Source organism: Anastrepha ludens, chromosome 5, assembly GCF_028408465.1.
Source record: "Anastrepha ludens isolate Willacy chromosome 5, idAnaLude1.1, whole genome shotgun sequence".
Lineage (NCBI taxonomy): Eukaryota > Metazoa > Arthropoda > Insecta > Diptera > Tephritidae > Anastrepha > Anastrepha ludens.
This window is the reverse complement of record NC_071501.1, coordinates 105,945,933-105,959,588: the sequence shown is the minus strand read 5'-3', so window position 1 is coordinate 105,959,588 and position 13,656 is coordinate 105,945,933. Positions and strand designations below refer to the sequence as shown.

Here is a 13,656-nt window from a genome sequence, read left to right as displayed (position 1 = left end):
AATATATCCCACGGCAAATCTTGTGCATGAACAAACACGTTATAGTAAGCCAATTAGGTGATAATATACAATTTTCAGAGAACATTGATTTATGCATTTACGTTCTCTGCAATTTTCACCAGGGCCAGTCAAAAGCATAGAAATTCTCTTCAAACTCTCCAAATGGGAGCGATTGATATCACAATACCTACATACATATATGTATGTAAATAGGGGAAGGTAGATGAAATGGTTGAAGTATAACTCTGGCACTCTCCATATACATACATACATATGTACTTCCTTATAACTCCTAGTCTTATCGTTGCCAAGGTAACAGTGAAGGTCGTTATTTATATAGAATTTAATCTCTCAGAAACAAAAAGTAAAAAAGAAGAGCGTAAAATAATAAGTAGTACGTCCGGCTTGCGGCCTCAATACTTCAAACTTCTGCAGACTTATCATTTCGCACTTGTTACGTTAAATCGTAACAACTCAAAATCTGAACATTTTCAGTAGAGACGAAAAACTGTTTCCGTAAATATTAATAATATATTACAAGGAAAAAAATATGTAATGTAGGAAAATATCATTAAAAACAATATAACGGTTGTTTCATTCTTATTTGTTTAGTAGTTGCGCTAAAATAACAAATTTTTGAGTTGTTACTCTTTTCCTGAAATTTCTTAATACACTTAGTGGTGTTATTTTGAGTTGTCTCTGTTTAACTGAGAAAATAACACGTAACTTAAACAAACCGGTTGGTTGTAAACAGGCACAATTCAAAATGTTACACTTTATGTGACACAAATTTGTTCAAACACGTGGAGACAACTAAAAATGTAACTCTTTAGTTGAGACAAAAGAAGTCATTCTGAAAACAAAGAGAGAGTCATAACGGTTTTTTTATCGAAAGACTAAACAAACCACTGAACGATTTTTACAGTGGGTAGAGATGACCACTGTACATTGTTTTCTTGCAAAAAACTAAAATTTGGAAATTTTGAGTTGTTACGCTTTAACGTAACAAGTGCGATTTGTCAAGAAACTAAGAAAAAAACCGACAGACTTATATATTTTCATATTTGCCTGGTATGCCACTGATTTCCGTATGAGTATCATTTTCCTTCTCGTTAATAAATAGGAGACATTTCACAGCCAGATACTCCTACCTGTAAAAACAAGAACTTTATAGGGTGACCAGATAAGAAAAATATAAGAAAATTAGAATTGCAAAAAAAAAAAAATATACATAGTATATGTATGTATATGGACTTGATTATCAAAATCAGTACCTTTATGGGGTGACCCGATTTGGAAATTAAATAACAAAAAAAAAAAAAAAAATATATATATGTATATGAACTCGATTCTGACTTTTTTTTCGCTATATTCACGCCATTATGTATGGAATTTCACATAATTTCGGCATTGCTGGTAGTGTTTCAAGCGATCGACCCAATTTTAACTGGTTCAAATGCGTAGCGTTATTCCGGCAAAAGTGCCTTGTCCAAAGTGGTTGACTTGTTAGATTAAAAAATAATTGAGTAGTGTCTGATGCTGCCATGCTATAAACCGCACCAAAAAATCAATCACTGTGAATGTATTGATGCTTGGTTAATCACTTGCAGATTCTGTTCGCTTCCATAACGCCAATTTTGCTTCTTAACATAGCGGCTAAGCCAAAAATTAGCCTCGTCCGAGAAAATAATTTGTTAGCAAAAATCCGCATCTTTAGTCAACTTTTCCACCACCCTATTAACAAACTCATGGCATTGTCTATGAACGTTCGGCTTCTATTCGTCCATCAGCACAATCTTATAGGGATGTAGGTCCAAATCCAACAGCAAAACAAGAAGGCTCAACTCACCCACTGAAGCCATGACGACGACGGATCTCATGATGAATTTCACGTTGCTTATTTACTTACGAGTATATACATACATATACAACTGAGCCGCAATTTCGATAATATCTTTTAGTAGTAATATCCACACATTCGAAAAGCGTGGAACGATGCATGATTAAATGTAAACCTTACTGAAAATTTTGGCAACTAGATGTCATTGGCAACTTTGACCGTTGCTGAAGCATATCAATTGGAAAAATTATCATTACTATCTGGTCAGCCTTTATATTATTAAATTTTAAAAAGAGCTTTCGTTCATTAAACTTCTTCTCGAATATCACATATTATGAAACTTATGTAGGTATTTATTGTATGCATGTACATATGTATTTACATACATGAAATATACATCAATTTATAAATATCACTTCATGACATATCTAATTCAACTTTCTTACAAACACATACCATAGTTTAAAAAGAATTTCCACCTCATTCGCGCATTTAATTTCCATTATAAAAATATGCATTCTTGCATCACAAAATCTTCGTGTATGAGAATGAAATGTGAGTGGGTGTGAGTGAGCCTGCTGCCTTTTTGGTAATAATTTTTTATTACAATCGTCGTAATTTTCTCATTGGTGCAAAAAGAGTAGAACAAAATTTTTCGCCCCATACCAAATTATGGACACAAGTAGAAGCGTTGATATATTACTCGTATTATCAGGCATTAAAGTTATAAATGAAAATATTTTTAAAGCATTGGTTATTAACATTTTATTGGTGTAATATTTCTTTTAAATTTACACATATATCCATATATCTCTGTATGTACATACTAACAAAAGTAATGAAATTTTTGTTTGTGAAAAAAAGGAAAAATAAAAATAAATTATTGCGCCTTATTGCAGTAATTTTATTGATATATGTACATTTACATATTAAATACATGCATATGTCCATATTAGATAGATACATGTGTATATGTACAGTGTAACCTCCCCTCACGGGCATCTCTCTTCTAATAGAGAGCCACTTGCCTTGGGCGGACATTATTTCCTTTAACAGGAAAGTATCGGAACAAATTGTCCTCTCTTGAGCAAACACCTCTCTTGCGAGAATAAAAGTTAATTGACGGTGAGAGTCAGCCGAAGAGAGGTTTCAGTGCATTTAAACTGTTTATATTTGACGATTTCTTAGTGTTAAACACAAAATTACTAAGATCTAATACTTCTTGGCTTTAGTTTTCAATCCATTTCAATAAAATTATAGGGAATGTGTTTCCTATGAAATATCAACTGAATTTGTTTCTTCCTTTATAAATACTTCTTAAGGGGTTATATACACTTGTAAGGGTGAAATATCACGATTTTTTGAGAGCTTTTTACAAAGAACGATTTTATGACACAAAGTTAATTATAGCACATAAAGTTAGTGAAAATATTGAAGTGCACGGCTCCTGCAGATCTTCCTCCATGCTTTCGGTGGTGGACAAAATATCTCCCCTTTGGATTATCTGAAATCGAAAAACCAATTATATTATTTTTGTGGATAGATAAAGCTAGGTATTAATCGAAGGAATAGTCAACACTTTAATTTTTGATAAAATGGCGGCTATAAGAAAAAAAATCGGGTTTTCTACAAAAATTTTCGCGAAAAATTGCCTAAAAAAAATAGGAAAAATCATCAGAATTCTTACTTCTTCGATCAATACCTGGAGAATATGTCTAAGAAAGTTGTGTGAACATTTTAAGACGATCGGTTAAGACGTTTTTGAGAAATCGTTTCCACCGACTTCGAAAACACGGTTTTGAGAAAAACGCGTTTAAAGTTTGAAAAGCACTTTACATAGGGTAAAAACTCCCTGAAACGCCTTTTCAAATTTGCGTGTAACTTCGAAAATATTCACCGAAACGATATTAAATTTTCTGGGTGCATTCTTTAATATATGTACATTAAGAAAATAAAATAAAAACTAAATCGATTTTTTGAAAATTATAACTGTATATAATAACCCCTTAAATTATAATAGGTCTATTTATAAGTTCGTGCGGTTTTACAACAGATGGCGTAACTTGATTATTATTCCATCGATCCACATTTCCAAACATTCATTGGAGAGCTACTGTCGTAAGGCACAAACGTCAGTATAAGTTTTTTATTTGAAGCGTAAACAACAATATTTTTACCACACTTGAAAATGTCGAATTTCGTGCCAAATAATGTGTTTTTGCGGGGAATTCTTCTTCATTATTTTAATATGAAGAAAAAAGCAGCCGAAAGTCATCGTATCTTGGTGGAAGTTTATGGTGAGCATGCTCTATCTGAGCGAACGTGCCAGAAGTGGTTTGCACGCTTTAAAAGTGGTGATTTTGGCTTGGAAGACGAAGAACGCGAGGGTGCGCCGCCAAAGTTCATGGATACCGAATTGGAGGAATTGCTCGATCAAGATCCGGCTCAAACGCAAGAAGAGGTTGCAAAAACTTTGGGAGTTGATCAATCAACCATTTCCAAACGTTTAAAAGCCATGGGAATGATCCGAAAGGTAGGCCATTGGGTGCCGTATGAATTGAAGCCAAGAGACGTTGAACGCCGTTTTATGGCATGCGAACAACTGCTTCAACGGCACAAAAGAAAGGGTTTTTTGCATCGAATTGTGACTGGCGATGAAAAGTGGGTCCATTACGACAATCCAAAACGTCGGGCAACGTATGGATACCCTGGCCATGCTTCAACATCGACGTCGGCGCAGAATATTCATGGCCTGAAGGTTATGCTGTGTATCTGGTGGGACCAGCTGGGTGTTGTGTATTATGAGCTACTGAAACCGAATGAAACGATTACGGGGGATGTCTACCGACGACAATTGATGCGTTTGAGCCGAGCACTGCGAGAAAAACGGCCGCAATACGCCGATAGACACGACAAAGTTATTTTGCAACATGACAATGCTCGGCCACATGTTGCACAAGTGGTCAAAACATACTTAGAAACGCTCAAATGGGATGTCCTACCCCACCCGCCGTATAGTCCAGACCTTGCGCCATCCGATTACTATCTCTTCCGATCGATGCAACATGGCCTGGCTGACCAGCACTTCCGTAATTACGATGAAGTCAAAAAATGGATCGATTCGTGGATTGCGGCAAAACCGACCGAATTTTTCACTAAGGGAATCCGTGAATTGCCAGAAAGATGGGAAAAAGTAGTAGTAAGCGATGGACAATATTTTGAATATTAAATTTGTAACCATTTTACGTCAATAAAGTTTCAAATTTCGAAAAAAAAACGCACGAACTTATTCATAGTCCTATTATAAAAATAATAACCCCAAAAAAAAGAATTCTCAATTATGTATGTACAAAATTGTTAGCTTCAAACTTTTTTAGCTGAAAGGTATTTTTATTTATTTATTAAACCAAAAAAAAAAAACTGCCAGAAAAATTCGTTTGCCTAAAGTACGCAAACATTTATTTAAAAATTTGTCAAAAAATTATATTGCACACTTTTTTCTCACACATATTGATTTATTTATGGTTATAAATACAAAATTATAATCTTATTTTTCATATGAACATTTTTTTTCAACAAATAAATAATTTTTTTTAAATTCCTTCGTTTATTTTTTCACTTAATAATCTAAAACAAACAGAAATAGAAATTTTTTAACACGCATAGTTATTAAAAAATACTGTTCAGCTAAAAAGTTTGGGATTTCATGTTTGGGGATTTTGAATTTGGGGATTTCAAGCCAAACCCGTTGGAAGTATTATTACTCTTTTTTGTAATTTTCGCAGTGTAAGTTAAGAATAAAATTTAATTACAATTTTTGTATAAAAGAAAAACATATATGGGAACTTTTATAAACACAAAATTTCATAGAAATATTTATGACCTTTACGGATTTGCTTGAAAAGCTAGGTTTGGTTAGGTTAGGTTGACGCGGTTGTCCACTGTGGGGCACACTCAGGCTCATGGCCCATTGTGATGCCGCGTGGGGAACTATCCCTTATCCCCTCCAAAGCCAATGTGTACTTTTCAAAAATTTTGTAAGATTCTTAATTCCGACAGAGCCGAGATATTCCAATTCATTAGAGGTTTGCCTACCCAAAATGGCGACTCTACGCCTGGATAGAACAGGGCAGTGACTCAGAAGGAGCGGGATCGCCTCTTCCTCTTCCTCGTCTAGACAACTTCTGCAGAAGTCATGTGTTTGCACACCCATTCTCTGGGCGTGCCAGTCTGTTAAGACTGTGTTTATCTCTTCTTAGTAGAAGTTCCGTTCGTTTAGCATTGAGAGTCGGCCACAGCTGTCGGGCGATTTTACAAGTAGCTTCATTACGCCATATTTCATTCGCTACTCTTACAATTTCTTTGAGGATACGTAGTTTACATGTTTGCAAGGGTATACCTAATCATTGTCTATGCACTCATCAGTTAATTTGGTACCGATTTTCGCTGCAATTCCTCTTAATGTCACAAGGGCCAGGCACCCATGTTACCTTTAGGTAAAATGACTCAGCCATCTCGTTAAGAGATGCGCGGCATTCTGCTATCTTGGAGGTTGTCGAGTGTTTTGTGAAGGGAAAACCTAGATTTTTGAATTTTTTGAAGCCACTATTTCGATTAGAAAACTTCGAAGTAAAATTTATCATTTAAATATATTTATTGTATTTTATAGTTAATTATAAATACAATTGTCAACACAAAAGAAAAAACAAATATCATTTAAATAAAGAGGTTTATTTATGATTGCTTTATTTAATAATTTTTCTTCAAAAATTCTTTTGCGCTTATTTTTGAATACCATTACGGCTGCTTTAGTGATAGAGGTGCATAAAAAATATGAATGATAAAAAATATGGTGAAACTTGGCTGTTAGAGCCCAAAAAAAATATTTCATTTCCATCCTTTTCAAGACAAATAGCGCGAATGGGACTGACTTTAATATCAATCACAGTTAAGAGTTTAAGAAAATCCGAAAGGTGTCTGCATAACCTCATTGGGAGCATCAGTCCTGGTTTGGTCTATTTAGCTCGCTTATTTGCTCCGAAATACTTAAATTAAATATATATATAATATATATATATATATATATAATTATATAATTGGCGCATATACCCTTCTTGGGTGTTTGGCCGAGCTCCTCCTCCTATTTGTGGTGTGCGTCTTGATGTTATTCCACAAATGGAGATACCTAGAGTTTCAAGCCGACTCCGAACGGCAGATATTTTTATGAGGAGCTTTTTCATGGCAGAAATACACTCGGAGGTAATAGCAAACCGCCCCGCCTGCCGAGGGGCGTCCGCTATTAGAAAAATGTTTTTCTTAGTTTTGGTGTTTCACCGAGACTCGAACCTACGATCTCTCTGTGAATTCCGAATGGTAGTCACGCACTAACCCATTCGGCTACGGCGACCAATATTTTATACCAGAATACAATTGAGTTCCTTGTTGGGGTACACCAAGATTTTATCGCAGTGCCAGAGATACAGATTTATACAACAAAGAAAAGGACAAAGTGAAACTTTAGAGGGTTTGCTTACTTATTAACTAATTTGTGATTTTTTTCGTGGAAATAATCATCCGAATGATCCGACAATTCAAAGGTTGGTGAAAAATGTTAAGAAATTGGTTCCGTCGAGGATACAAAGAGAACTGACAGATCGAAAACTGGACGTTCCGTTGAAAATATTGCTGCTGTAGAGCAAAGTGTTGCTGAAAAACCTTCAACGTTGATATCTTGACGTGCTGAACAATTAGGGATTCATGAATTTACGGTTTAGTGGATTTTACCTGTAGAGGTGCGCATGGTGGACATGTAATAAAATAGTGAATAAAAATAGTGAAATCTGAGAGTATCTAAATTTTTAATTTTTTTTTATTATATTTTAAAACAACATCCAGGCGCATCTTTTGAAATACCCTTTATTTATTCCTTAATGCAGAGCAATTAGTTTAGGTGCCTAGCACAGGTAAAATTACAAATTTAAAAATTTGTTTAGCTGAAAACTCTTAAGAAGCACTTGTGACACATTATTTCAATCAAATAATGAGCATTCTTATATACACATACATATACATACGCATTTTTAATAAAATTCCTTTCCCTTTTTATTTTACCTTCGCAGGTGAGGGTGCCAAAATGATTTTGGAGAAACACTTCGATGCCGAATGGTCCAAGAAGCTGAAGATTATTTATGCCGGTGATGACACCACAGACGAGGATGCCATGAAAGTACTCCACGGTTTGGGCAAAACTTTCCGCGTCTCGGAGCTGCCAACACTGAAGACTTATGCCAATTATCAAATCAAAACCGTTGAAGAAATTGGCTGGCTACTGAAAGCCATCCAATCGGTTTATGAAGTCAAGAAGAAGTAAAAAGTGCTTACTAGACATAAAAATTCCAAAAACAAAAAAAAAGAAAATATTAAGAAAACGGAAATGACTTTATTTAGACGTTTTTCTGTAACCGCAACAACAACAACAACACATTTTTATACTTGTGTATAGCAAAAAAAAAAAAAAACAAAAAATAAAAATAAAAAATTAAAATAAAAATAAAACAAAATTTGAAGTGATCAAAACTATTTGGTTTGATTGTAAATTATTTCTTTGTGCATTAATTGTATTTACATGCAGACTTTTAAATAACTTTGAATGTTTTTTAAGGAATCCAAAGAAAGTATGTTTTAATAAAAATTTAAAGAACGAAATAAAACTAAAAAAATGTGTGTTTTCGTAGAATATTTAGAATATTTTTATTTTCTAATGAGAGTAAGTATTGATTGGTTGGTTGAAGTGGTGATTCATCCAGACGACAACTAGCGCTTCCGCAGCATTTTGTTGCCACATCCTCGCTACCCACTTTACAGCCTGACTATATCCAGTCTTGGCGGTTTAAGAACCTTCTTAGGTTGTTGACGTCTCAGCCAAACAGTTGTTCGAGACTTTCGAACAGTGTTTTACACAGGGTTGACATTTTCTCTTTCCATAGGACAGGGCAATTTCAGAGGAAATGGAAACCGTTTCCTCTTTCTCTGCTTGTTTACAACTGTAATGGTGTATGTTGTGAAAGATTCCCATTTTGGCTGCTCGTTCCGCGATAGACCAAAAGCCAGTTATGACGGCCGTGAGTCTCTAGGCGTGTCATAGTTTCATGTTTATCAATGTTGACGTTTATTTGGGGTTTTAGAAGGGTCATAACGTTCTGATAATTTTGCATGTCGTCTGTTCTCTTCATCTACAATCCGCGATTCGGAGGTATTTTGAGGAAACTGTTTTCTTGATTGCACCCAGTGATGTGAATACCGATTCTGCAAGAACGTTTTTCATGGCGGGGGAACTTGTCTGTTCATCTGTTTTTTCATTACCTTCAATGTTGCGACGTTATGGCTCTAAGTAGTAAGGTTATTCCTGCTTTGTTCCACCAGTTTAGAGGTTGCTGTTGCGGAACCCAGTGCCTGGATTGCAGCTTGGCTAACAGAAAGAAGATCGATATTACCCATAGTTGGATTCTGGATGAATCACCACTCTAACTAACCCATAAAAGAGAAATCTACGATTAGTAACCTGCAAACTTCTCCAATTGCCAGTACTTCCGCCTGGAACAATGCAGACATTAGAAGCCGTACAGATTTTCCAATGCTAAGTAGATAGGAATATGTAGCATAAATATACCTGCTCTAACAACATAATTCATTTTAGAGCCGTCTGTTTAAACTATAGTGCCGAAGTTTTTTAGTGAGATACCCTTATTCCATTCCTTCTGAGATAGAATAAGAGTGGAAAATTCCTATTGAATGATACCGTCGGGACGATGCAATCAGTCTTGTCCGAGATGTGCTGAGTTTGTCGTAATATTAGGCTGGCTGACCATACATTTTTTCTTTCTCGGCTTTATTTAACCTAAATGTACCTCTTGGTACTTGTAATAAGTAAATAAAATTAAATGAAAGAATAAGATAAAATAAAATAAAAATGAGTCAAATAAAATATAGTCCTGGTAGCTAGCGCTATAAAAATATTAATTTATAAATTTATTTATAATTTAATAAACAAATAATAATAATAAGAATAATAAGAGAATATAATAAGTTTTTTTTCAGAACTCTCGAAGTTTCTAATTAATAAGATCTCTAAATTTGTTGAGATATATTTTTCATTTTCAAAAGACCAATTATTGAAATTTTTGAATAGTTTAATTGTACTTCCTTTTTTTAATCTTTTAACCTTAAAATATGTCCACTTAGCCTATAAGAATCTATTATTTTCATTGGCTTAATAAATAAATAAATAAAATATAGAATTACCGGCCGAGTTCTCTAAAATCCATTTAGAATACTGGATACTTGAAGTTAGATGTGTCAAATACTTATGTCTCTAAACTTTTAGTTCTGAATTTTTTATTGCTCGCTTTTTAAGGTACTAGCTGCATTTATTTATTTGCTTACTTAACTTTAAACTTAATTTTTCCATTTTCCAAGTTCTTAGATTTTCCAAGCACAGGGTGCACTCATTTGGTTTGGGTACTGGCTAACCCACTTCTCACTATTTGTTTACATGCCCAATTCTGACATCGCTGCCATCGTGTGGACGATCAGCTGTTCAATCATTGTTGCTGACGTTTCTGCATTATCTATTATTAATTCGTTGTAAATAAAAAGAATTTGCCGTGGTGTAGAAAAAAACTAGTAATAATTCCCAAATGCACTGATTCAAATATAATTAACGAATAGTAAAAGCATTTGTAGAATAGCAAAAATCAACGGGAATAAATCACAACTAAAATGGACACAACATTGGATGTAAGTAACCACGTATAACCACTTACCAGCAAAACAAACACTAATCTGTCATATTGGTTACACGTACTTAGATGTTTGAGGACAACATTTCGGCATCTTCCCAATTGGAGGGTGATATGTCCATACCAGGTGCACGTAAAAATACCACACAACTTGGAGCACCTGATTTCAATACTCTAGATGAGCCCATCAAAGAGACATTCGTAAGTTCTTATCATAAAAACAACTAACACGAGTTATTGCAACTGAATATCTTTTCAGCTACGCGATGTGCGCGCTGTTGGCGTAAAGTTCTATCATGTGCTCTATCCAAAAGAGAAATCCAGTTTGTTGCGCGATTGTAAGTAATGTAATTCATTATTTCATACTCAAATATCCAAGTAAGTTGTGCCTGTTTTTGTGGTCTTTTTATAGGGGATCTCTGGGGTCCACTAGTGCTTTGCACATTCATGGCTACTATACTGCAAGGTTCCGCAGACAGCATGTATGATGGCGGTCCCGAATTCGCGCAAGTATTTGTTATCGTGTGGATAGGTGCAGCTATAGTAACGCTCAATTCTAAGCTACTTGGCGGTAATATGTGAGTTTCGAAATATTATTTTTATTAAACAAGCAAATTTTTACTTAATATCTGCATCGTTCTAGCTCTTTTTTCCAATCTGTGTGTGTGCTTGGGTATTGTCTGACGCCCGTGGCGATAGCATTGTTAGTGTGTCGAGTTATTTTGATTGCCACTCAGACCAGATTGGCATTCTTCTTGCGTCTTTTAACTACTTCATTGGGCTTTGTTTGGGCCACATATGGTAAATATATATGGTAGAAGTGCTTAACATTTTTGAAAAAGTTTATATACATTTTTTTCTTATTTGTAGCATCTTTTATATTCCTTGGTGACAGCCAACCACCAAATCGTAAACCACTTGCCGTATATCCAATATTTCTCTTCTTTTTTATTGTCTCCTGGCTCGTTATATCGCATAACTAAGTAAATAGTACCTTTATAAGTATATGTGTGTATGTTGCTTAGTTTACGCTTATCAATTTTAAATTTATTCCAGGCGATTAGAACCAATATGATTTACATTGTAATATGATATTCTATAAGCGCATAAGATAATAATAAAAATAAAGAAACAACAATTCAATACAAACGTACTTAAATTTTAAACACAAGCATTCTTTGTCATATTGTCAACAAAAGTGTGCATACTGAAAGAAAGGTTTGAAGAAATGGCAAATCTATTTTTAATGTGTTTTCGGAAGACAGTGCGTAAGCCGAAATCTATTAAATTTGTTTAAATAACTGTTTTAGTTTTTTTTTTTTATATAAACCCAACACCTTAAAACTTGTATTAAAAACTTTACCCCAACAGCTTAGTAATGTCGCTTCTGCACATGCCAATGCTTATTCACCGTTGTCGAGTTCATTGCGTTGTTGAAAGTCGTGCCAGAGACATTTCAAAGTTCTACTGACTTGTTTGGTTGTGAAACCTTAAGCTTTATATTATCGTTAGCTAAATACGAGAAGAGATTCATATCCGCCATTGCATGCTTTTGGAGTTTCAAAGGGTAATAATGCAACAGTTGCTACCATAAACATATGCGATGTTTATCCAAGTGCCTTAGATGTTCGCAAATGCTAAAGGTGGTTTTATAAGTTCTGATTCTGTTGTTGTTATAGCAGCAATACAACCCCTCAGTGTAGTATATATCACCAGTCGTCTTCGTCTAACTCATCTAAAGGTAGGCCCAGGAAGCATGGGGTGTTGATGAGTGGGTTTAGAGGGGCATGTGAAAAGGTGGTTAGCGTCGTGCGGGGTGCATTCACGTGCAGACATATGTTTGGTATGTCGGGTAAAATTCTGATTCGGTAATTTCGATCTTTTCGACTCACATCCGTCAGGACGACCAGCAACTTTTTAGACAATGACTTATTAAGGGGGAACGCCACTGTGGGGGGTTAAAAAATAGTTGGTTTTTTTTTTTTTTTTTGTAAGTAGGAATGATTATTCGAGGATCGAATAATTTATTTTATATGTATTAAACTATGTGATGTAAATTTTTATTAAGAAATAATGAAAATTGACAAATTTATGTAAATAAGCGTAACGAGTTAAAAAAAAAATGACGTCATCTGGTGGCAGCGATACAGCAATGAATAATCATCTGAAATCAAAAAACCAAACAAAATCAAAAAAATTTTATTAATCTACATAATAGTGGCTATCGTCGTGCGTAGCCTTTTGTTTTTTTGACAAAATGGTGGTGATTTGAATTTCGATGTGTATTTTTCACCATTTTTTTGGTTTCAACAAGCCCAAAAAAATAATTATTTTCAAAATTTTGAAAATCGCCTACGTACAACGATAGCCAATGCGATAACAAAAATAAAAAAAAAAAATAAAATTAAAATCGATTCATAAGCCTTCGAGAAATCGTTGCCACCGTATCAAAAAAAGTCGTTTCGAGAAAAACGCGTTTGAAATAAAGCATCGTATCGTAAGCGCTACGGGGCCGAACCGACGGGCGCTCACTTAAGTGCACATAGAATCGGGAATAGATCGAATTTCGCTTTAAAATTTTTACCACATTTTCTTGAGTAGTTATACGAACAATTTATGCAAAAAAAACAAAATCGATTTTTTTTAATATTCACAGTGGCGTTCCCCCTTAAGGGCGAAAGTGGAAGCAAATCCTTGTCAGACAACCGTAACCAACCTTAATCAACCATCAAAGAACATTAGCAACGAATTGGTAAAACAAACAAAACAGTAACAACTAATTGTTAGAGGAAAATGTGTGGATACTTTGTACGATTTGATGCAGAGATATCTGAACGTAGTTGTTAGATGGGCAACGGATTGCGGCCTATCGATGAATTCTCTCAAGATGGAGCTCGTCCTATTCACGGGGAAATATAAATTACCCAAAACTCAACTTGCCTCAATAGGGGCGCTTCTTTGGTGCTTTCTGACAAGGTGAAGTACTTAGGTAATATCCGCGACATTAAGCTTACGTGG

The 13,656-nt window shown here is 34.8% G+C and overlaps 2 protein-coding genes across 2 annotated transcripts in view; both read left to right on the top strand.

Moving 5' to 3' along the window:
* Positions 1-8,492, top strand: part of LOC128863034 (uncharacterized) — a 30,901-nt gene extending 22,409 nt beyond the window's left edge. The window contains exon 4 of the mRNA XM_054101929.1: positions 7,960-8,492. Within this exon, the coding sequence (XP_053957904.1) occupies positions 7,960-8,210 (251 nt within the window). The 3' untranslated portion in view covers positions 8,211-8,492. The remainder of the gene's footprint in view (positions 1-7,959) is intronic.
* Positions 8,493-10,426: 1,934 nt separating this feature from the next.
* Positions 10,427-11,791, top strand: LOC128863206 (protein YIPF6). Its single transcript, XM_054102234.1, has 6 exons — positions 10,427-10,636; positions 10,708-10,839; positions 10,898-10,976; positions 11,051-11,216; positions 11,282-11,439; positions 11,509-11,791. The coding sequence occupies exons 1-6, from the start codon at positions 10,619-10,621 to the stop codon at positions 11,619-11,621; spliced, it is 666 nt and encodes a 221-aa protein (XP_053958209.1). The 5' UTR covers positions 10,427-10,618; the 3' UTR covers positions 11,622-11,791.
* The last annotated feature ends 1,865 nt before the right edge of the window (positions 11,792-13,656 follow it).

Excerpts from the sequence above, each read along its gene's own strand:
- LOC128863206 (XM_054102234.1), top strand. Across the intron at positions 10,977-11,050 it reads ATCCAGTTTGTTGCGCGATT|GGGATCTCTGGGGTCCACTA; the intron begins GTAAGTAATGTA and ends GTCTTTTTATAG. Across the intron at positions 11,217-11,281 it reads AAGCTACTTGGCGGTAATAT|CTCTTTTTTCCAATCTGTGT; the intron begins GTGAGTTTCGAA and ends GCATCGTTCTAG.